Source organism: Sminthopsis crassicaudata, chromosome 3 (assembly GCF_048593235.1).
Source record: "Sminthopsis crassicaudata isolate SCR6 chromosome 3, ASM4859323v1, whole genome shotgun sequence".
NCBI lineage: Eukaryota > Metazoa > Chordata > Mammalia > Dasyuromorphia > Dasyuridae > Sminthopsis > Sminthopsis crassicaudata.
In genome coordinates this window covers 326617495-326640420 of record NC_133619.1, presented here as the reverse complement: position 1 = coordinate 326640420, position 22926 = coordinate 326617495, and the positions used below count along the sequence as shown (strand labels likewise).

The following is a 22926-nucleotide window of genomic DNA, read 5'->3' as shown; positions in this document are numbered from 1 at the left end:
TGGTAATGGATTTTGTTTTTCTTACTTTCTCAGTGGTGGAAGGGGGTAGGGAAAGGAGAGAATTTCAAATTGAAAATAAAATTTAATTAAAAAATAATATGCATAGTCAAGCAAAACTTTCTGTATTGGCCATATATATACATATGTATGTGTGTGATTGTATGTATATATGTACATATATATACATATACTCACACACAAAAAAGCACAGCTTAATTCCATTATCTGTCTGTCAGAGGGTGGATTCATCATCTGTCTTCTATAATCAGGAGAACCCATTTCTACATGTGTTGGTAGAACAACTCTGAGAACTGGAACACAGATCTAGAACTGGAAAATACCTCAGAGACCATCCAAGCTACACCCCAACACTTTTCCCATTTTACAGGTGGAAATCGAAGTTACTTGCCCAAGGTGACTTAGGTGTTAATGGTGGGATTTGACTCAAATTCTCTGACTCAAGAACCAATGTTTCTGAACTCTTTCTGTATGGTTTCTTTTTTTTTTTTTTCTTTTATAATAATAGCTTTTTCAAAATATATGCAAAGATAGTTTCCAACATTCATCCTTAAAAAACCTTGTGTCCCTCTCTCCGCTCTCCTCTCCCCTAGGCATCAAGTAATCAATATAGGTTAAATGTGTGCATTTCTTCTAAAATATTTCCACATTTATCATGTTGCACAAGAAAAATCAGATCAAAAAGGGAAAAATAAGAAAAAAACAAGCAAGCAAACAACAACAACAAAAACAAAAAAAGGTGATCCTGTGATTCACATTCAATCCCCCTAGTCCTCTCTCTGGATGCAGATGGCTTTCTTCCATCTACTGAAATAGGCTTGAATCACCTCATGACTGTATTGTTACTAAGCTGTTGGGGGTTCTGAAAAGATGGCTGGGTCAAAGCAGGAACAGATTCTCTTGCTGTTATTTGAAGCTGATATATTGTTCTTCTGCCTGTGGCCACCTTTGACTATCCATGAGAAATGAATGTAGGTGAGAAATAGAGGGAAGAGCCACATTTTTCTTGTATTATGCAAATAATGAGAATTTAAGTATCCCCTTTCAGTTAGGCAATCTATCCCTAGGCAAAATTAATGTCAATATATTAAGTTTGTTTTCTCTAGTACCTCTCTTCTAACCCTATCTATCCCTCTTCTCTTCATTTACTAATGCTTCTTCTCCTGTGTACTTCCCTCTCCCAGCTCTCAAGTGGGCTCATGGCACCTCCTAGGAAAAGGAAAGGCAATTGATACTGTAATTTTTACAAATATTAGTGTCTTAATGTGTTGTTGTTCAGTTGTTTCAGATTCTTTGTGACCCCATTTGGAGGTTTTTTTTAGCAAATATACTGGATTTGTTTGCCATTTCCTTCTCCAGCTTATTTTACAGATGAGGAAACTGACTGAAACAGTTAAGTCTCTCGTCCAGGGTCATATAATTTAAGTGTCTGAGACTGGATTTAAATTCAGGTCTTCCTGATTTAATCTAGCACTCTATCATCTAGCTGTTCTAATGTGTTAGGTACCTTTCCCCAGTGACATTTATATTTTTCCAAGTTTTTAGAAATATAATCCTAAATTACATAAGAATGAATTTCTAATTGTAGGAAATTCAGGATGTGTATAGCCTTTAAATGAGGAATGATAAATATTGTTGGGAGGAAGAGAAACAAACTTTTCCATATGTAAAAGAATTGAAATTTCCTTGGAATAAAGACATCTGCCCTTAGCCTGCTTTTTTAGCTGGGTAAAGAAAGAATAACTCTCACTTTGGATATATACGTTATGTCAGGAAGCTAAGATCATGCTCTGAAGAATATTAGCAAAGTATTTTTTCCCTTTACATATATCCTCTTTGCGTCCTGAAAGGACTTCATATGTCAAATGCAGCATCTCATCTATGTAAATGTATTTTACTTCAAAACTGTTGTGATTACATTTGTCCCCTCAGCTCTTTCTATAAGGATTTAATTGTACTCAGTGAACACACACACACACACACACACCACCAGCACACATAATTTGGGCAGTGTGGATCTTACCCGCCAGGAGTATTTTTCTGCTTGCATTTCATGATGCCCACGAATACCAAGAACAGACAAGCAGAAGAGGCAGATGCCCACAAAGATGCCAATCCAGGCTGCTCCATAGATATCATCATTATCAGTAGCTTCCAGCAAATGGTAAAGGCTGTGTTGGTCTGATACAAAGAAGATGCATTCTGCTGTCAGTGCAATGCCGCACATCTGAGGAGTTGAAAGTCAAAAAAATCAAGTCAACAAGCATATTTTAAGGGCTTAATATATGCCAGGCATGGTGCTAAGTCCTGGGGACACAAAAAAGGCAAACACAAGTTCTTCCTTTCAAGAAACTCACTGTTGAATGAGGGAGACAGCAAACATAATAAAGAAGATATATACAAAATAAAGTAGAGATTGTCTCAAAGGGAAGGAACTAGCATTAAGGGGAACTTGGAAAGATTTTTTGCAGAAGATGGGACTTTAGCTGAGACCTGAAGGAAGCCAGAAGACTAAGACAAGGTAACAGAGTTAGTTAGGAATGGGGGACAGTCAATGAAAAAGGCAGAATAGGGAGATGGATTTGAATGTTCAAATTCATGGTATTGTTGGATCTCAGAGGCTGTGATGGGAATAAGGCCCATAACTTCTCTGTCAGGAGGTGGGTAGCATCCTTTATCGTTGGTTCTCTGGAATCATGTTTGGTCTTTGTGTTGACCAGAGTTCTTAAGTTTTTCAAATTTGTTCCTTTTTTAGTATTGTTATTGAGTTATTGCCTCTTTCTGCTGTCTTCATTCTATGTAAATTCATGCAAGTCCTTGCAAGTCCTTCCAGATTTCTCTTAAACCATATTTTACAACACATCTTACAATAACAATCATATTCTATCACATGTATCATAAAGCTTTTTTTTTTCCTGCTTTACCAATTAAGTTTATTTGATATGTTCACCCTATCCCTTTCTAAAAACTTTCACCTCCCATCCTTTTACTCAACTTCTCCTGCCAAGACAGACAAGCAGACAAGGCGGATATTCATAAAGATGCCAATTCAGTCTACTTCAGAGATGTCATTATTATCAGAACTGTCCCCTGTGCCATAGGGACAAACAGGCCAGAAGTTTCCATTATCTATCCAGTTATATCTTTGCCCTTGTCCAGAGTACTTCTATGCCTGAGTACTTTATTTAAAGCTTTTCTTGTACGAGTTGGCATCCATTATTAAAAAAAAAAAGGTCTATTCCTTTTTTATTGTTTATTATCATTTGTTGTTATTGACTTCTTTTGTGAATTTTCCACTAAGTCCTCAAATTTCTGGTTCAATTTGAAGTAAACACATAGGATCATAGATTTAGAATCTGAAGGGATTGTAGAGATGCTGGGAGTAAAATTCAACAAAAGATAGACTGAGATGTGTTTTCTCTGAACTACATGAAGGCTTATTAGTAGATACTACTTGCAGGTCTAATTGATTGCCTCAATGGGAGTGATCAATTAATTATAAAATGCATTTAGCCATAGATAAAGAAATGAAGATACAAATTCCTTTTATAAATGTAGAGCAAAGAAGAGGACAGAATAGGTGAAGAAATCATACCACTTGATTATAGGGTTGGCAACAACATGGGGATGAGTGATCAGGATTGGTTACATAGGACTTACCCATACACACGGGACTAGTACTAGACTCCCTCTCTGTCCTGGCAGAATACTTTAAGGATTTATGAGACCCAGTTGCAACCCAAGGCTATTGATAGTGGAGCAAGCATAATAGACTCACTGGTCCTTCGGGATGGACTAAGCCCATCTTTAATGGAGGTTGAAGGGTTAATATGAGGCCAGGTCAGCTTGCATGTTCTCAGAGATAACATACAAATGTAAAGGAATTTCTCAGGAGATGAAATTATGAAAGATAGCAAGCTTCCTTGGCACAAAGTAATTTGCAGGTGATTCAAGAATTACAGTTTTCTAAGAATTAGAGTGTTTTAGGAGAGTATTGAACTAAATTTAGCTCAGTTTTTCTTTTACTAAAAGTGAGAGAATGCTCTTTGGCATCTCACTGTGAGAGAGGAAGATTGAATTTCTGAACTCATGATCTTTACTCAGAGACATAGAAAAAGCCTTAGGTTTGTTATATAGAATAAAGAAAAAGATTATAGAATAGAATCAATGGGAGTGATCAATTAATTATAAAATGCAGGATCAATAATAAATTTTTGCAGAGACCAATTCTTCCATTTTACAAATGAGGAAATTGAGGGCCAAGAGAAATTAATTCATTTGCCAGGGTCAAGCAGCTGAGGTGATAGTATGATGTGAACACAGGTTTTCCTGACTCTGAGCCTAATAGTCTATTTACTGTACACACTGCCTTTTTCTCTCAAACACAAGTAAGCAATTGCATGATATTTCTATAGAGGGCAGTAACTCTGAGTTTAATCAGGAAAAATTTATTGTTAATTATCTCAGACAATTAAATGGAACATTGCAATTCCCTCCTGGATTTGGGACAGGATCATTAGCTACAATACAGAGGAAGAAAAGACTCTTATAGGAGGAAGCTTTACAGTTGAGCAGTGAAAGCATTTCCAGCCATCCTGGCATTTCTTCACATCTTGCTAGGAAGTGCCACAACTTCAGGGAGGGGAAAGAAAAAGATTACTTACCCTTTCCCAAGCAAAAACAATATATTATAGTGATTCATACAAAATTATTCCCTATACCGAGACTCTAGCTCACATAGTTAAATAAGACTTAAAAAGAAGATGAAAGAAAACGAATGACATCATTATTTCCCTTTGAATCTGGGATTCAACCATGGGTCTATCTAAGTGATTTATCTATTGCTCATTTGAAGCTGCCTGATAGATATTTAACAACTAGCTCTCAAACAAACAAACATATTTTAAAGTTCAGTCTGTCTTATTAACATTTTCTCCATCACATTCTTATGTCTAGGCTGTCAATAAAGCAATAAATTAAGCATTAATTTGTAGCATTTGCAGATTTCCCAGGTATAAATGGTCACACTGAAAATTTAACAATCAGCTCTGATGAGTAAGTATAAGTCAAATCCAGCACACCACTTTCCATAAACAATCTACTTTCTATTTGAACAAAGGTTTTTTTAAATGGAAAAACAAACACCCCAGTTCATGAAAATCAACTAACTAAATCTGCTAAATCTGAATATATGCAATATTCTACATCCATAATCCTTACTCTCTTCAATGAAAAGAAGTACATTTACATTTTCTCAGCACTTTTAGGCCAAGCTTAGTTATTATAATGCTACAGCTTTTAAATTAGCTTTTTTCTTTCTATTTACATTAATGTAATTATTGTGTATACAGCTTTCCAGATTTGACTTACTTCACTATGTATCAGTTCATTTCAAATTTTCCATGTTCCAGTGAATTCTTCATATTTATCTTTTCTTACAGGATAGCAATAATCCATTACATTTATGTGCTAGAGCTTACAGAATTATTTCCAAATGAATAGCTATTTTAAAATTAATGCTATCTTCCACCTCTTCCCCATTAAAAAGAGCTATATTATAAATAGTTTGGAATATGTGATAATTCTTTTTTGAAGTATGCATGCATACATGGATATACATAGTACACATGTATATTTGTGCAAGAATATGTATGTATACATACATGTATATATACATATAGGATGACATGCCTAACAGTGGGGGCTCTAGATACAGAGTATGAACATTTTAGTTACTTTTTCTAAAGGATAATTCCAAGGTTTTTTGTTTGTTTGTTTATTTGTTTTAACAGAACATTTGGAAAAATTCAGAGTACTACTAACAGTGTGCTTGTCTTCCCCAGTACAATCAACACTGATTATTTCTTCTTCAAGTATGTTTGCCAATTTGTTGGTTGTAAAGTGAAAACTCAATTGTTTTGATGTGAATCTCTTTTATTTTTAATGCTTTGAACTGATCTTTTACATGGTTATTAGTTTGCAATTCCTTTGAGAGTTGTTAATGTATTTTGACTAATTATCCATTGGGGAATAGGTCTTACATATTTGTATTAATTCTTTATATATCTTGGATAACAATTCTGTTTCAGAGTTTCCCCCCAACTGATGAATTTCCTTCCTGTCCTAGCAACATTGATTTTGTTCATTTACATGCTTTTAAGTTACTGAAAATTTTTTTATTACTTACTCCAATAATCACATTTCCAAAAATCAATAGGCCTTGGAAGCAGCGCACAGAGGAGTCACCTTTGGCCATCCTTAGTATGTCCTACAAGCTGAAGACTCTGTTGAGGAAAATACAATCTGATTATAGCAGCTGATAGATATAACTATGATTGCTTTAAAAATTGCAACATTTACCTTAAAGTTAGAAAGACAAGTTCATATTAGACTTCAGCCACTTTTTATAAGCTGTGTGAGCTTATAAAAGTCATTTAGTCACTGTCATCTTCAGATACTTCATTTGCAAAATGGGAAATATAAAAACACTTGCCTCCCAGGCTTGTTGTGAGAATAAAATCAGATATTTATAAAGTATTTTATAAACCTTACAATATTATATAAAATATTAATGAATTATATTAACATAATATTAAGATTTCATAAGCTTATATTTATGTTTAAATCCTGCACATTATATTAATAAATTATTAGCTATCATTATTATTATTGTGACATATAAAGGACTATAATTTGAGTTCTTAGAATGATTTGGCAAAGGCTACCCTTGCACTGGCTGAATTTAAATATAGATAGTTCAAGTTGAATTTCAATGCTTATTGTAAAAGAAAAATTCTGATCTGTTCTATTTGTTTCAGAGCACAGGTGGGGAAGGTAAATTCCCAGAATTTGAGGACAATACTATTAAATGTCTCCCTTGACTTAGGGATAATAAAATTAATATAAAATTGAAGGAACTACAAATTTAAATGTAACTTATCCTAAGAGATTGTCTATGAAGAGTTGTTGATGAGATAAAAATCAGTCCCAATTTCCATCTAGGAGCTATCAATTTAAATGTTAATTACTATTATTAATCTTTTTTTTTTTCCTTCCTTGACTAGATCAGTGATTTTCATACCAAGTAGTGTTTGAAAAAAATTCCTTCACCAATGTAGATAGCAACTAATTTGTAATTTATAGAATTTTAATATGGCCTGGACCATTGAGAAATTGAATGATTTGCCCAGTGTCACACAGTCAGCTTGGGTCATTGTGTCAGGATTCACTCTAAAGTCTCCTTCCCTCCAATTATTAATAACTCACATTTACATTAAACTCTGTACATTAAACTTTAAAGTTTTCAAATTATCTTCCCTACAATAATCCTATCAGGTAAGTAGGATTATTAACTCCATTTTACAAATGAGTAATATAAGTCTTAGAGAGATTTCCTGTGGTCATATGACTTTTTATCTATGGTCATTCTAAGAAGACTTCTTGGACCATAAGTTCTTGATAGCTCTATTACAATATACTAATCATTAAACGTTTTCTAAGCTTAAACCTAGAGTCCAAACCAGTGCTGTGGTGGCTAGAGTGTCTCTGGAGTTAATATAAAAACTGTAATCTTGGAAACTGTAATTTGTGAATGACAAATGAATAACAAAGGGTGTGGCTGTCTCTACACACCACTTAAAAAAAGAACTTGGATGAAGAACCTAACTTTATAAGAATTTGCCACTATTTAAACAGTTCAGTCCAAGAGTTACGGTGCTCTGACCAATTCCATCACATTTAGCAGTCAGGCTATGGTAGTAATGGTAGCATCAGGCTCTTGGGGTTTGTTCATACTATCAAAACATTTATCTTGCCCAACTTTGTTTTTACTCTTCTCACTAAGCAATTTAGCTAATATTGATTTAATTTGTCACTGATAAGAGAACCAACCAATATGAATATTCCAATTTATTGGACACATACTGCTTTGTATAAATTAATACATTAGTTAGGATAGCTAGATAGCATAATGGATAGAGTGCTGGGCCTGGATTTAGGGGAACCTGATTTCAAATTTGGCCTCATATTCTTATTAGCTATATGACTCTGGGCAAGACACTTAACATCATTTGCCTCAGTTTCCTCATCTCTAAAATGAGTTGGAGAAGGAAATGGCAAACCATTCCAGTAACTGCCAAGAAAATTCCCAAGAAAAAATGGGTTAATGAAGAATGGACATGACTAAACAACAAACTTCAATTATCAATTAATCTTAGGACTTTGATTAACATAATTTAGTTGAATCTCATAGTTGAGGAGACCCTGGAGACAGAATGACCTTACTCCCACACAAACTACCCTATGAAGTCCAGTCTAAGTAATCAGCTCTCTTTCTCTTTGTTCTGATCCTACTGACTAAATTTCAAGAAATACTGGTTCACCCTGCTACAATAACTGAAATTACAGCTTAAGCAGCAGCACCTTTCTCTGAAGTCTTGAATGTAAGCTAGCAAATGATATGGCGATAAAGGCAACAGCAAAATAGTTTCTGAGTTCCTCCACTAGCAGGATCTCTTCAGAGAGGAAAGAGGTCTTTGCAACATTTCCGGACCTGATATAGGAGACTTTCAGAAGCTACTGTCTGATTTGTGTCATAATGCTCAGGGATGACCCCCCCCCTTTATTTTTTAATTCATGGTCATTCTAAGAAGACTTCTTATACCAGAAGTTCTTAACCTGAGGTCCATGAACTTGGACATTTTGATAACTCTATTACAAGACAATAATCATTAAACCTTTATTTAGGTTTACTCTGGCAGGTGTTAAATGCTGAGAATACAAATAGAGGCAAAAGACAGTTTCAGAAGGCTTACAATATAGTGGAGGAGCCAATAGACAAATATATACAAAATTAGCTTGTATAGGATAATAATTAATAGAGGGAAGGTTTAGGGAAGGATCGCTATACAAGGTAGGATTTTAGTTGGGATGTAAAGGAGATTAGGGAGGTCAATTGTAGGAGTAAAGAAGGGACAGTGTTCTGGACATGGGGGACAACCAAATAAAAGGTCCAGAGATAGTTTTGTTCCTGGAATAGCTAGGAGGTCAATGTCATTGAATCAAAGAGAAGAGTATGTGATGGGGACTTAGGAGTAAGAAGACTGGAAAGGCAGGAAAGGGTTAGGTTATGGCAGACTTTGGCAAATAGAGCATTTTGTATTTGATCCTGAGGTCACTGGAAGCCACTTGAGTTTATCAGGTAGGGAGGTGATATGAATGGTCTTTGGTCTAGCAAAATCACTTAAGTGGCTGAATGTAAAATGGATTGTAGTGGGGAAAGACTTGAGTCAGGCAGATATATCAGCAGACTTACAACAGTCTTGAGTGTGAAGTCCTTACCAGGGTGGGTACCTTATCAAGGTGGGGGTAGTGTCAGGAGAGACATATGAGATATGGAGATTAGAGATAGGGAGGAATCCAGGATGAACACTAGGTTTTGAGCCTAAGGGACTGAGAAGATGATGTTGCCCTCTATAGTAGTAAAGAAAGCAGGAGGAGGGGAGGGGAGTTTAGGGGAAAAGGAAATGAGTTCTGTTTTGGACATAATGAGTTTAAGCTATCTCTGGACATCCAGTTCCAAATGTTTAGAAGACATTTGGAAATGCAAGATTGAAGGTCAGCAGAGAGTTTGGGACAAGACAGTTAGATTTGAGAATCATCAGCTTAGATATGGTAATTAAATCTATGAGAACTGATGATCTCAGCACCAAGTGTAATAGGGTAGAGGGAGAAGAGAAGGCCCAGGACTGAACTCCAAGGGATACATACTATTAAAGGTTGTGATCTGGGAGAATATCCAGCAAAACAGATAGAGAAGAAATAATCAAATAGATTACTTTCACTAGGAGAGAGTGGTATCCCAAAATCTTAAAGAGATTAAGGAGAGAATGATCAACATCATCCGAGGATGCAGGGAAGTCAAGAACAATGTGGATTAAGAAAAGACTGTTGGATTTGGCAACTAAGAGATCATTAATAACTTTGAAGAGAGCAGTTTTGGTGGAATGATAGAATTTCAGCTGGACTATAATCCTATACATTTTATTTTATGCATTAAAAAATCTTATGATGAAAAGGTGGTCTAGAGGCTTCATTAGACTGCCAAAGGAGCACAAAAAAAGATCCTTTGCCCTAGTTGATGAACTTGTGACCAGAATTTGTATGTGAAGGGGATTGCTGACTGTTAAAACTTGTGATCCTTGCTCTAGTTGCTACCCAACAGACACTCCTCCAGGAAAGTAATAACACAAGTTTCAGTAAATGCCTTGAAAAGATATATTTTCCAGTATTTTTTGCAAGACCATTCATTTATTCAAATATTTAACAATCATTTTCTGATTCAATTATATGTGAAATAGGTGTTTGTGGGGGATTTCTAAAATATAGTTCTTACCTTCAGCAATATAATATGTCTTAGGGAAGATAAGACATTTACACAAATAACCCTAATTCAAATCAGTACCCTAATAGTAAAAGTGCTGCTGACCAGCTATTCCATGATATGGTGGGAAAATGTCCTGGATTTGAAGTCAGGAGACCCAGATTCAAATGTCTCAACTACTATTTACTAGCTATGTGATCTTGTCACTTAATTTCTCTAGGGCCTGTTTCCTTCAGCTGTAAAATGAAAGATTTGGACCTGATGACTTTCCTAATATATTATGAGCCAGAACTCTTATACTTAAAACAAGGATTCTTACAAGGCGTTAAGTCAGTAGAATTGATAATACAATGGTTATCTAGTTTAGCATGGTGATTAATAGTTTTCTAGTTCAGTACTTGTACTTAGTACTTAATATAGTTCCGCAAGATTCACACTTATGATGTAATTAAAATAGAACATATAAAGCTGGGACAAACTTAGCCAGAGTCAGAATCAGAAACTTTTTCACTGAAATCAGGATCAGAGGCTTTTCCACTGAACTCAGGATTATGTTGATCTGGACTGATGATTATAAATCTTTAGTCCTACGTTCAGACGCCAAAATGTAGTGTTCTTGTTTGGCTTTGTGGAGGTCTTTGAGCAGCCTTCCTTTCAGCAGATTAATTACATGAGAATAGCCAGATGTTAAAGTCCAAAGTCCAAATTCTTTTTTGTCTCCTTGCCTAGGGCTCAGCTAGCTTTCTTGAGGCCCTTCAGACCCCTTGGTCTCAGTGGGGGGAGCAGGAGGACAAGGCCAGCCACCACAGTGGTGGGAGATGGAGTGAATGTCTCTCCTTGGCTCCGAGAGCTTGGGCTCCTGCCTCCAGTCCTCTTGTCCTCTGACTCTGGCTGAGTTTGTCCCCGCTTATATGCTCTATTCTAATTACATTATCAAAGGTGTGAATCTTGTAGAATAGGTGTCAATCTTGTGGAACTATATTAACATGTACTGAACTAGAGAACTATTAATCACCATGCTAAACTAGATAACCATTGTCTTATTAATTCCACTGATTTAGCACCTTGTAAGAATCCTTGTTTTAAGTACAGAGTTCTGGCCCATAACATTAATACTCACCACCCACCCCCCAGCTCTAGATCTATGATTCTAAGTATTGGATTGGATTGGATAAAAGTTGTGTAAGTTTTTGATTGGTGGGTATGGGAATTGCCTTATTTCAAGTGAAAGAGAATAATAATATAAGCAGAGATACAAGGATGGTAAAGCATAAAGCATGTTGAAATGTAAGTTAATATCAAGTAAAGAACTGAACTTGGAATGAAGTCAGACATGAGTTCAAATTCTGCCCCTGGGATATTTTAGTTACTTTACCAAGGGCAAGTCTGACCCTAAGTTACTTCTTTAAAAAAAAAAATTAATTTTTGAAATATTGCTTTGAGCTGTTGTAAGGCTCAAATTAATGTACACTACATGTAAAGTACTTTGTTAAACTTAAAGTAGCATAAAAATGTCAGTTATTATAATTTAGGAAATAGATCAATCTAAGTGAAATTGATGGTTCTATAAGGGATTAATAGAAACTTGTTCCACCCTACTTTGTTACCTTTCTTTAAAATTAAGACCAGAATCACTGTTGCTTTCTATTCTAACAACTTTCAAAATTCTCTATAGGGATTTCCAGTAATTAAATACCCCTAAGTGATTGCTAGATGGAATAGTGGATAGAGTGCTAGACAAAGTCAGGAAGACTCATATTCCTGAGTTCAAATTCAGCCTCTCTACCTATGTGACCGTGGGCATCATTTAACTCTGTTTGTCTCAGTTTCCTTATCTGTAAAATGAGCTGGAAAAGAAAATGGCAAACCACTATTAAACAATAACAAAAACAACAACCCAAATAGGGTTAAGAAAAGTTGATATTACTGAAGAATAATAACAAAATGACTGCTACTTTTATAAATTGTCTTTATATAGCAATTTCTAGGTAGGTCTCTGTAAAGTGGCTTTTTCGTGTACATATTCTTGTTATGCAAAGAAATACACAATTTCAGGGTACTATAGGTACTTAATTTTTTATTGGTAACATTTTTATATCATCTTTATTTTCTAATCTATCCCTCCCTATTCCCCTTTCTAGAAAGCCATCTTTTATAACAAAGAATAAAAAAGGTGAAAAGAGTTCAGGAAAATCAACCAACATATCAATTGTTTGATAAGATATACAATTTTGCACACTCATAGTTCATTCATGCAAAGAAAAAAAGGAAATGCATTTGTTCAGTTCTTTATAGATATTTTGTAATAACAAGAACATTGTATCATGTCCTATTTTAAAGTACTCAGAAGTTGAAGGAGTTAATACACCAGTTACAAAGGGAGGAGCTGACTCATCTAACAGGACTTGCCACATTGTTAAGTTCATTATCAGCATTTATAAGGCATTCTTTCTGACCAGGGGTATTATCATCTAAGATAGAGATATAGGTAAGTAGACCATAAGAAGTAGGAATTACTATAATAGGCATGTAGAGAGTAAAGGTCACGTTTCACTTGGAGGGGACAAATCCATCATAATTTATTGAGTACCTGCCCATAAGGTATCCCATAGTTGTCATGGGTAGATTGGGACTTCAGAATAGAGAAGACAGATCTGCTTTCTAAGAGTTTACAATTGGAGTCAAATAAAACAACATACACTAGAAGGACAAGTGGCAAAATTATGAGCAATAAAGAAAAAAAAATTGGGTAGATGGAAAAAAAAACTAAGGAGGATAGACGATACAGACAAGTTACACAGAATGATGGTCATGAAATCTGTCCCATTGGAGGGCACATCTACTAAGATAAGATAATACTAGCAGCCAGATCCTCTCTTTCATTACCATGCATCTCCCAAATCCCTTTTGGTTCCTCTACCATCGAAAACTTCTGCTTTGATAACCACTCAGTGACTCAGAAACCACTAAATTCACTGCGATCTTTTTGAACAACACAAAGTATTAGTCTTATTATAATAGCTTTAAAAGATTAATGAATTTTTCAATTTAATAGACATCAGAAAAAAGTAAAAATAGTTTCCTTGCATTCTCACTCTCATGGGTAATGAGACTAGATAACATTGCATGTGTTCAGATAAAACTAGATTGAAGTACTTAACGAAAGCCAGGAGATGCAAACACATTCTGTTCTCTTCCCCTCTACCTCTTTTTCATAACCTTGAAAAAGAGAAGGAGAAGTAGGAGAAGAGGAGGAGAAAGAAGAAGAAAAAGAAGAAAGAGAAGAAGAAAAAGGAAGAGAAGAAGAGGAGAAGAAGAAGAAAGAGAAGAAGGAAAAGAAGCAGCAGTAGCAGCAGCAGCAGCAATGGTGGCTAACATTTAAATAAACTTTAAAGTATTCAAAGTGTTTTAGATCTCATTTACAGAGGTAGGTTCAAAGGTTCAACTTTTTTAGAGCTGCAAGGGACCATTTAATTCTGCTACTTCAATGTACAGATAAGGAACTGGTTAGAAGTTAAATGATTTGCCCAAAGTCATAGAAGTAGTGCTAAAAACAGCAACTAGGTGGTGCAGCGGATAGAACACTGATACTGGAGTCAAGAGGACTTGAATTAAAATTTGACCTCAGACCCTATTAGCTGTGTGAATGTGGATAAGTCACTTAATTAACCTCATTGCATGGGGTGTGGAGAGGAAAGAAAAGCAGTATTTGAACCTAGGTTTCAGACACAGATCATCCCGATTTTCAGTTTAGTGTTTCAACCACTCTTAATTAGTCCCATAGAATAATGAAGACAGTGTTGACTTTGGAATCAAGAAACCTGAAGTTTAAGTGAGTTTTACCTTAGCCATATACTGCCAGTATCGCCCTGAATAAATAATTTAATTTCTTAGTGCTTCAGGCTCTCTCCAAGACTATAAATTGTAGGGGAAGGCCCATCTACAGTGGTGAAGAGATTTTCCTCACTTTGACTCCCTCACCATTGAAATAACATTCTCTCCCTTCCCATCCTCAATAATAATTTGTAACATTATAAAAGGCATATGATAGTAAATCTTTCATAACTTCTGCATGAGATTTTGACTAGAATCTAGGTTTGATTGATTTTCAGGGGACTAAAATTATCCCCTAAATAGCCACATATATATTCAAATGGGGACTCTGGATCCAGAAACAATACAGAGTGGTACTTGTGAGCAGTGCAGGTGTAAGAAATAAATGGCTGCTCTACATGTCCTCCTTAAGCATGGGACTATAAGGAGGGAGCTTGTATCTTTAGACTATTGGGACAGGAGTGAGCAATTCCGATTCCTCTCCTGTGACTTTCCACTTACTTTGGAGATTGAGGGAATGTGAAGTGGAGAAGAGATTCTCAGTTATGATTCCTCTAGATTTCTGTTTCTAAGGAGGATGGTGAGGAAAAAACAAAAAAACAAACAAACAAACAAAAAAAAAAAACCCTTCCCTACTTATATCTCCACTTGAGCTATGGGTGGGGCTCGAGGCAGGTACAAAGCAGTACTGCTTTATGGGAGGACCCACTTAGTAGCATTCCAGCAACATTCCTAAAAACTTACTGTCCTGCATTTCAGTGCCAGCAGAGTTCATGCCTGCACAACTTTTAAATCTTAACTTCAAATTTAGAAGGAGTTATAGGATTCCCTTTGCTGCAGGGAATATTTATTCTTTTAAGGAATAAAACAGTCAGCTTTGTCTTATTCCTGCCTCCTTTTCTGCATCAGCCTGGAAATTGCATCCTAAGGCAACCCTTTTCTAGTGAGACTCTCCAAAGAACCACACTTTAAATGCCATGAAGAAATAACTTATATTAATATATCTAGGTGCATCATTTTTCTCCCTTAACCCTGGATGGCACCCACCTCACTGTCTTGCAAATAGTTGGTGCTTAATAAATGCTTGATAGATTGAAAAGGAGATAACATTATACAACTGAACTGCATGTCTAAGTCTTTCCTAGAAAAGACTATAAGAAACATATCCCCAAAGTGTCTTTTGAAACACAAAGTTGTAAGTAATAAAAATTTAAAATGGCAAAGGTATACATTTCTAGAGTTAATCAATCAATGGGAATCAATGTGGATAGAGAGCTACCTTAGAGTCAAGAAGATATAGCTGGAGTCCCATCTCAACTACATCCTGCCTGGGCAAGACAACTTTTCCATATCTCAGAGAATTCCCTCAATATCATAAGTTGCAGAGAAGCTGCTCATCATTGCTCAAGAAAGTTCAACTTCCCTAACTCCTGAAATTACAGATCAAAGAAAATGAATGTTAATTAACCAGATATAAATCCCTGGGCCCAGATGTCATTAACCCAAGGATTCTGAAGAAATTCAGTCTAATTTGAAAACTGACCACAATACATAATCAACAGCCACTATACTGATATGACTATCAATAAGAAGGAGACAGCCTTTTTTCAAGATTAGAAAGTTACTTTAATACCAGGAAAATCCTTGGAGGCAGCTAAGTGGCACAGGGGGATAGAGCTCTGGACCTGGACTTAGGGAGACCTGAATTAAAATCCCATCTCAGATGCTTTTCAGCTGTGTGACTATAGGCAAATCACTCAACTTTGTCTCAGTTTCCTCATCTGTAAAATGAATTGGAGAAGGAAATGTCAAACTACTGTCAAGAAAACTACAAATAGGGTCATGAAGCTTTGGACACAACTGAAAAATGACTGAACAAGAAACCCCAAGCAGTGAGGGTAGGGGATAAAGGTGAGAAGGGGCATCCAACACAGAGGTATCTTGTTCATTGGAGTTGAAAAAAAATCAGGCAGGGTAACAGACCCAGAGTGGAGTAAACCCAAAAGTCCAGCTTCTATCCTCAGTAAAGGAAGGAATTGGCAGGGGAAAAGTGACTAGGGAGGTAGTGTCAGGTAAGACTTGAATTAGCAGCATAAAGATGAAATTGGAGGCGATTATTTTATTGATCACAGAAGGGATATCTCTTCCTGAGAAGAGTTCATTTTTTTGACTATCTATTAACAAACATCTTCACAGTGGCCATAGTCACTAGGATCTAATCAAGAGTCCCCAGTGTCATCTCAGCAAAGTTCATGTCTCTTAGCAAAAAGCCAGATAGATGTTCAGCTCCTTGGGAGATATTCTAGTCTAGAAAATCAGAGTTCCCCTGGCCATTCCTGTAACAACAAAAGAAATGAACTCCCAACTCTTGACATGTGGCCCTATTCCTTTACCTTGAAATTTTATCTTGGAGAGCATTATTACCCCCTGAACAGCAGAATGCTTTATTTACCTAGTCCACCAATACTGAAATCACCAAAAGAATCCACTTGCTTCTTTTGTGTGTGTGTGATAATGGGTTACGTGACTTGTCCAGGGTACAGCTAGTAAATATGAAGTGTCTGATTCCAGCACTGGTACCTATTCACTGTGCTTTGTAACAGCCCCTTCCTACCTTTGCCTCTATTAAAATGCAAATGTCCCCAGTCCTTGATTAACTCATTGTGCATGAATTTTATTAGAAGGATTCAAATTTTATCTGCTTCTTACTGTGATTTGCAGAAAGTTTCTCCACTTTTGGGGGCTCCAATTTCCTAGCCTGTTTGAAAAAAGAAGGGTAGGAGGGAAAGGCCTACTGTTAGAAGTGGATGAGGTGATGATAACCAAAGACAGGGACCCAGTCAGGTAATAAACATCTGTTAAATGCTTGCTATGTGTCAGGTACTGTGCTAAGCTCTGGGAATACCAAAAGAAGCAAAAAAAGATACTCAAAGAAGCTCACAAATAAATGAAAGAGACAATAAGCAAACAAAGATGTACAAACAAGCTACTGGGAAGGCACTAGAATTAAGAGGGGTTGGGAAAGACTTCTATAAAATATGGGATCTTACTTGAGACTTAAAGTTGTCCAGGGAGAAGATAACAAAGCTCAGAGTTTAGTTTGCTTCTGGTTTTCTCTGCAAAGGAAAATTATCTTTGGACCAGTACCAGAAAGTACAAAACAACAATGGCTAATTGTAAGATAAGTAAGGCAATTGTGAGAGAAATTCAAGCTGACTGTGATGGGTTCAAATTATCTGCCAAATCAATTATACCTTGCCCTCTAAAAGACTTGGTGATGTGATTGCTGAGACATTGTCAGCAATGACAATGACCTTTGAAAGATGATGGAAGCCAGGCATGGTGCCGTGCATACTTATAATTCCTGCTCGCTGGAAGGCTGAGGCTTGCTTGAATTCAGGAGCAGCAATAAGAATAAAGCAAATTGGGTTTCTACACTAAGTCCAGCCACAATACAGTAAACCCCTGGGAGCCAGATGCGTTGTGGGACAGGCAGGTTGGATGGAGATCTTGCCAAAGCTTCCATGTCAAACAGTAATGGGATTAGACTTGTAAATGGCCACTGCATTTTCAATCTAGGAATGACAGAAGACTCAGTCTTGGGGGAAAAAAAGGAAATAAGAGATCGAGAGATGAAGGAAAACAAAAAGAAAGAAAGAAAAAGATAATAAGAAACTGGAAACATAATGAAGGATAGGAAAAGAGCACATAACCTGATTTTCAAAAAAGAGAAGCAAATGGAATCAGCAAATTATAGGCCAGTGCACTTCACTTTGATTATTTTTAAAATTCTAGAATGTGTAATTATTATTATTTTTGCTGAGGCAATTGGGGTTAAGTGACTTGCTCAGGGTCACACAGCTAGGAAGTGTTAAGTGTCTGAGATCACATTTGAACTCCGGACTTTAGGGCTGGTGCTCTATCCATTGTGTCGCCTAGCTACCCCTAGAATGTATTATTAAAGAGACAAAACATTTTTTAAAAGTGTGCCGAGCCCATTTTCAAAAATGAGATGAATCAAATCAGTTCCAATAGAGCAGTAATGAACTGAACCAGCTACACCCAGCAAAAGAACTCTGGGAGATGACTATGAACCACTACATAGAATTCCAATCCCTCTAACTTTGTCCGCCTGCATTTTGGATTTCCTTCACAGGCTAATTGTACACTATTTCTAAGTCTAATTCTTTTTGTACAGCAAAATAACTGTTTGGACATGTATACATATATTGTATTTAATTTATACTTTAACATATTTAACATGTATTGGTCAACCTGCCATCTGGGGGGAGAGGAAGGAGGGGAAAAATTAGAACAAAAGGTTTGGCAATTGTTAATGTTGTAAAATTACCCATGCATATATCTGGTAAATAAAAACTATTAAAAAAAGTGTGCCAAGCTATTTCATTTTTTCAGCAGTTACTGGATCAAGAAAAGTGATAGATAGAATTCACCTAATGTTTTGTTTTTTTCATCAAAATATTTACTGAGCACCTAAAGCAACACTATATACTATATACAATAATAGAATATTAGAGATGGAGAAAAATTTTTTTGAAAGTATGTAATTAATTTTGCAAGACATTTATTGTCATTGTTCTTCATTCTTTTTTATGGTAATTATCTTTATTTTTATTTTTTAAATTAATTTTATAATTATAACTTTTTTTGACAGTACATGTGCATGGGTAATTTTCAGGCAGTCCCATACAAGTTAAATATGTTATAGTATATCCTAGATACAATATATGTGTGCAGAACTGAATTTCTTGTTGCACAGGAAGAATTGGATTCAGAAGGTTAAAATAACCTGGGGAGAAAAACAAAAATGCAAACAGTTTACACTCATTTCCCAGTGTTCCTTCTTTGGGTGTAGCTGATTCTGTCCGCGATGGAGAAAATTTAATGGATATCTCTTCTATGGCATACTGATAAATGCTTACCTAGATTTTAGCAAAGCATTGGGCAAGATAGCATAAGGTAAGACTAAATGATATCATTATTGAATTTCAGAATTGGTTGAAAGGTCAGATTCAAAACATAATCATTAATGGTTCCATGTCAAGTTAGAAAGTGGTCTCTAATGGAGTGTGAAAGGGATCCGTGTTTAGTTCTGTGTTATTTAACATGTTTTTTAATTAATTGGATAAAAGGATAGACAGCATGGTTATCAAATTGACAGAAAATCCAAAGATAGTCAACATACTTGATAACAGTATGGATTTTAAAAGATAGTGATAGACTAGTAACATTTTACTGAACTTAGTGAAATTAAAGGCATGGGAAGACATGAAATAATGCAAAGGGAAATAAACAGTACCAGGAAAATGATATATATACATACATATATGTGTATATATATATATATATATATATATATAATGACTATAATAATGTTAATGGAAAGAGCAACAACAACTCTAACAACAAAACCTAATGAAATTGTAACAACCAAGTGTGGCTCATCAAAATAGGAGCCTTTTTTCCTTGTTTTTTCTTCTAGAGGTGGGAAACTGCTGGTGTGGGACATTTCATATACTGTTAGACTTTGTGGATATGTTTGTTAATTTTGTTAAACTAACTTTTTTCTCTTTTTTTTTTCTTTTTTTGTTGCAAAGGATGACTCTAGTGAGGGAGGGAGCTATTTGGAAACAAAGGAGATATTAAAAAATAATACATAAAAATTGGCCAGAAATTTCACAGTGGGTATGAGGTATTTCAGAATAACATTGTGAATTAGGTGGAAATAACCTAATAAACCTATAATCTAATTCAATTTATAAAAGAGATTGAAAGGAGGAAAAAAACTATGAAACAGAGTCATCAAAAGTTGAAAAGTGATGTGAAAAGGAACATTAAGTTCACGAGCCAAAATCAATTTCCTCTGAGAATATATCCTAAATTTCTAGAGAGCAGTTCACTTCAGACCAGATTTTATAAAGAATAGGTTGCATGGATAGTTTGGCTTAAGAAGTCTCTTTTTCATATCTTTGAAACATTTCTCCTCCCAGTCTGGTATCATTACAATTTACCAAGCAGGTCAATACACAAAGAATTCATTCTTATATCTTCAAACCACAATGAAAACTCCAAGATTCATTTCTCAACCTTTTCTATTCTTGTGTTTAGTTTATTTCTTAAAAACTCAACCAAGTTCAAAAAGTATTGACTTTTCCAAGTGCATTGAATGAGTCTAAAAAGAATTACTCACTAAACAAGCTAATTTTTTGAGTAGAAGAAATATGTGAAACTCACCCACTTAGCATGAGATCATTTTTCTGGTTCATTACTCTTTTTCTTCACCTAGTTCTGTTGTCAGAGAATACACAAACCACACCTTCAATTTTTAGTTCAGCTTAGAGAGGCAAACCCAAGAAGAAAAGGGTGGGAAAGAAAGAATTACCTATAATATGTTATTCTTCCTCTTTCAGGCTTGACACACACGGATAAATAGTAATGCTTAAATGTTTGTATAACTGTGAAATGTAAATCCTAAACCAAGGTGTGTTTTAGAAGTTACCCATTTACTCATGTGAGCTGCTCTTCTTCCAAGAGATGGAATTAGATCTTCACAACCAAATAAGGTCCTTGGGAATGGGAGTCAACTAAGTAGAGTATAGGTGCAGAGCATCATAAGGATCATTGCTAGTTTACCTGCCACTAATAATAATAATGATTAACATTTTTATGGTGCCCTTCTATGTGCCAGTTACTATGCAAGTATTCCTGCTCTATATTTATTTCATGATGAGGAACAGGGTTATTGATGTTAATAGGAACTTCATTGGTAGTTTTGAACAAGGTGAAGTTCTAGAGCTCCTAGAATTATATTAGGGTTGATTTAGTCCAGTTACTTTAACAATGACTATTTACTAAGGGGACTTACAAATGGAAGCTGGGCAAGCAGAAGAGAAAGCTGATCTTTAAAAAATTAAATGATTTCTAACATTTACTTCAATTCTAAAATGGTTTAATTCTAAGGAGTCAGCCTGTGTGTGTCAGGAAAAATATGTGTTGGCTGAGATTATTTATTTGTATTATTTAAAAATCTATTTTTTAGCAGTCAGCAATGAAACAAATACCTAAAAATTCATCCATTTATATGCAAAAAATTTCATTCAACAAATAAACATTCTTTCAAATGAATTGAATATCACATTTCAGGATCTATGATATGTCTGAGTATCTGTACTCTTTAACAGTTCAATTCAAAACAAAAAGCACTTTTCATTTAAAGAGATAATTAAAAAAGGATTATTAGAAAGGGAATGAGGTTATGAGGAATCATAGAGAATCATCCAATTGGTAAAGAGTGAAAATAAGTTTTTGAAGGAAAAAAAAGCCACAAACTCAATCGGTAAAATTGACTTATTCAGAAACACTATTTTACAGAAAATACATTAGAGGCAAATTACTTAATGCATTTTGTAAAATGAAAATTCTTCTTTCCATAAGTGAGAAAATGTGATCAAAGTAAAACTGAGACCCATGTTTCATTTAAGCAAATCTTCAACCCACTCAGTAGGATGCTAGGACATCAAAATTTCTCTTGAAAGAGTTAGATCCTGAAATAAAAAAAGTTGAATAATATCTCTGGAGGAAGACAGCAACTTTGGCATATACCACAGTGAAGATGGTGATATTAAAAATAACCATCTTTTTAAAAAGCAAATACTCAATTCAGGATAACAGGAAACAAATCTATCTTTAATCACACAGAACTATACCCTTAATAAACCCTTTAATCTACTAAGTAAGCACCATTAAGAATTGTTCATGCAAGAAGAATCCTCTCTCCTAGCTTCTGATCTCTGGAAAACAATCATTTCATAGAGATTTCAGACTTACCAAGAATGCCTCTTGTCTTTTTCTTGCTCCGCTATGAGCTTATTCACCTGTGGGGCTTATGTAGCCTGTAGCGATTCTTTAAAGTCCTGAGGCACAGGGGAATAGTGAGTTGTGATTGGGAGGCTGCATATCACATGGGCTGAACCTGTGTCTGCCTGAACTTGTTTCAAATGAAGATCAAAGAAAAAGAAAACTTTTAGTCAATAAATTTTTGACTTCAGTGGAATGCTGTTATTCTGACAGGCACGGCCCAAGTGCTTCCACATTGACATATTTCTCTCTCTTTCCTCTAAACTTTCTGAAACAAGCTTACTTAAGTACAAACAGGGTTATTCTGCCTTTTTTTTTTTTTTAAATTCCTACTTCAGATGCATTTTTGCTGTAATTTAGGCTGACTCTGTTGGACAGCAAGGGAGAGCAGTGGATAGAATACTGGACCTGGAGTCAACTTTCTGAATTCAAATCCAGATTCAGACACTTATTAGTTGTAGTGACCCTGGGCAAGTCATTTAATTCTAGTTATCTAAGTTCTTCATCTGGAAAATGGGCTGGAAAAAAAAATGGCAAACCACTCTAATATCTTTGCCAAGATCCAATAGGATCATGAAGAATTGAACACAACTAAATACTGTGTGTTCAAACCATCTTTCAGTCTTCTTTAGAAGTTCATCATTTATGATGACTTCCAGTTTATACTCTAATAGCTGAAATTTGCTGTTGTCAAAGGCATGAACATCATTCAAGCCTTTCTTTCTCAAATAGATCCCAAGGAGAATGGGGAAGGGGACTCCTCCTCCCTCAGAAAAGGAGTTTCTGAGAGCAGAGAGACAATGGGGTTAACCAAC

The 22926-nt window shown here is 35.5% G+C and overlaps 1 protein-coding gene across 1 annotated transcript in view; it reads right to left on the bottom strand.

Annotated features, from left to right (window-relative positions):
- The window catches only part of UPK1B (uroplakin 1B), a 42730-nt gene extending 20491 nt beyond the window's left edge, over positions 1 to 22239 (bottom strand). Inside the window, exons 1-3 of the mRNA XM_074301305.1 lie at positions 22082 to 22239; positions 6206 to 6302; positions 2055 to 2245 (exon numbers count right to left, since the gene is read on the bottom strand). Of these exons, the coding sequence (XP_074157406.1) occupies positions 2055 to 2245; positions 6206 to 6274 (260 nt within the window). The 5' untranslated portion in view covers positions 6275 to 6302; positions 22082 to 22239. The remainder of the gene's footprint in view (positions 1 to 2054; positions 2246 to 6205; positions 6303 to 22081) is intronic.
- Positions 22240 to 22926: the final 687 nt, after the last annotated feature.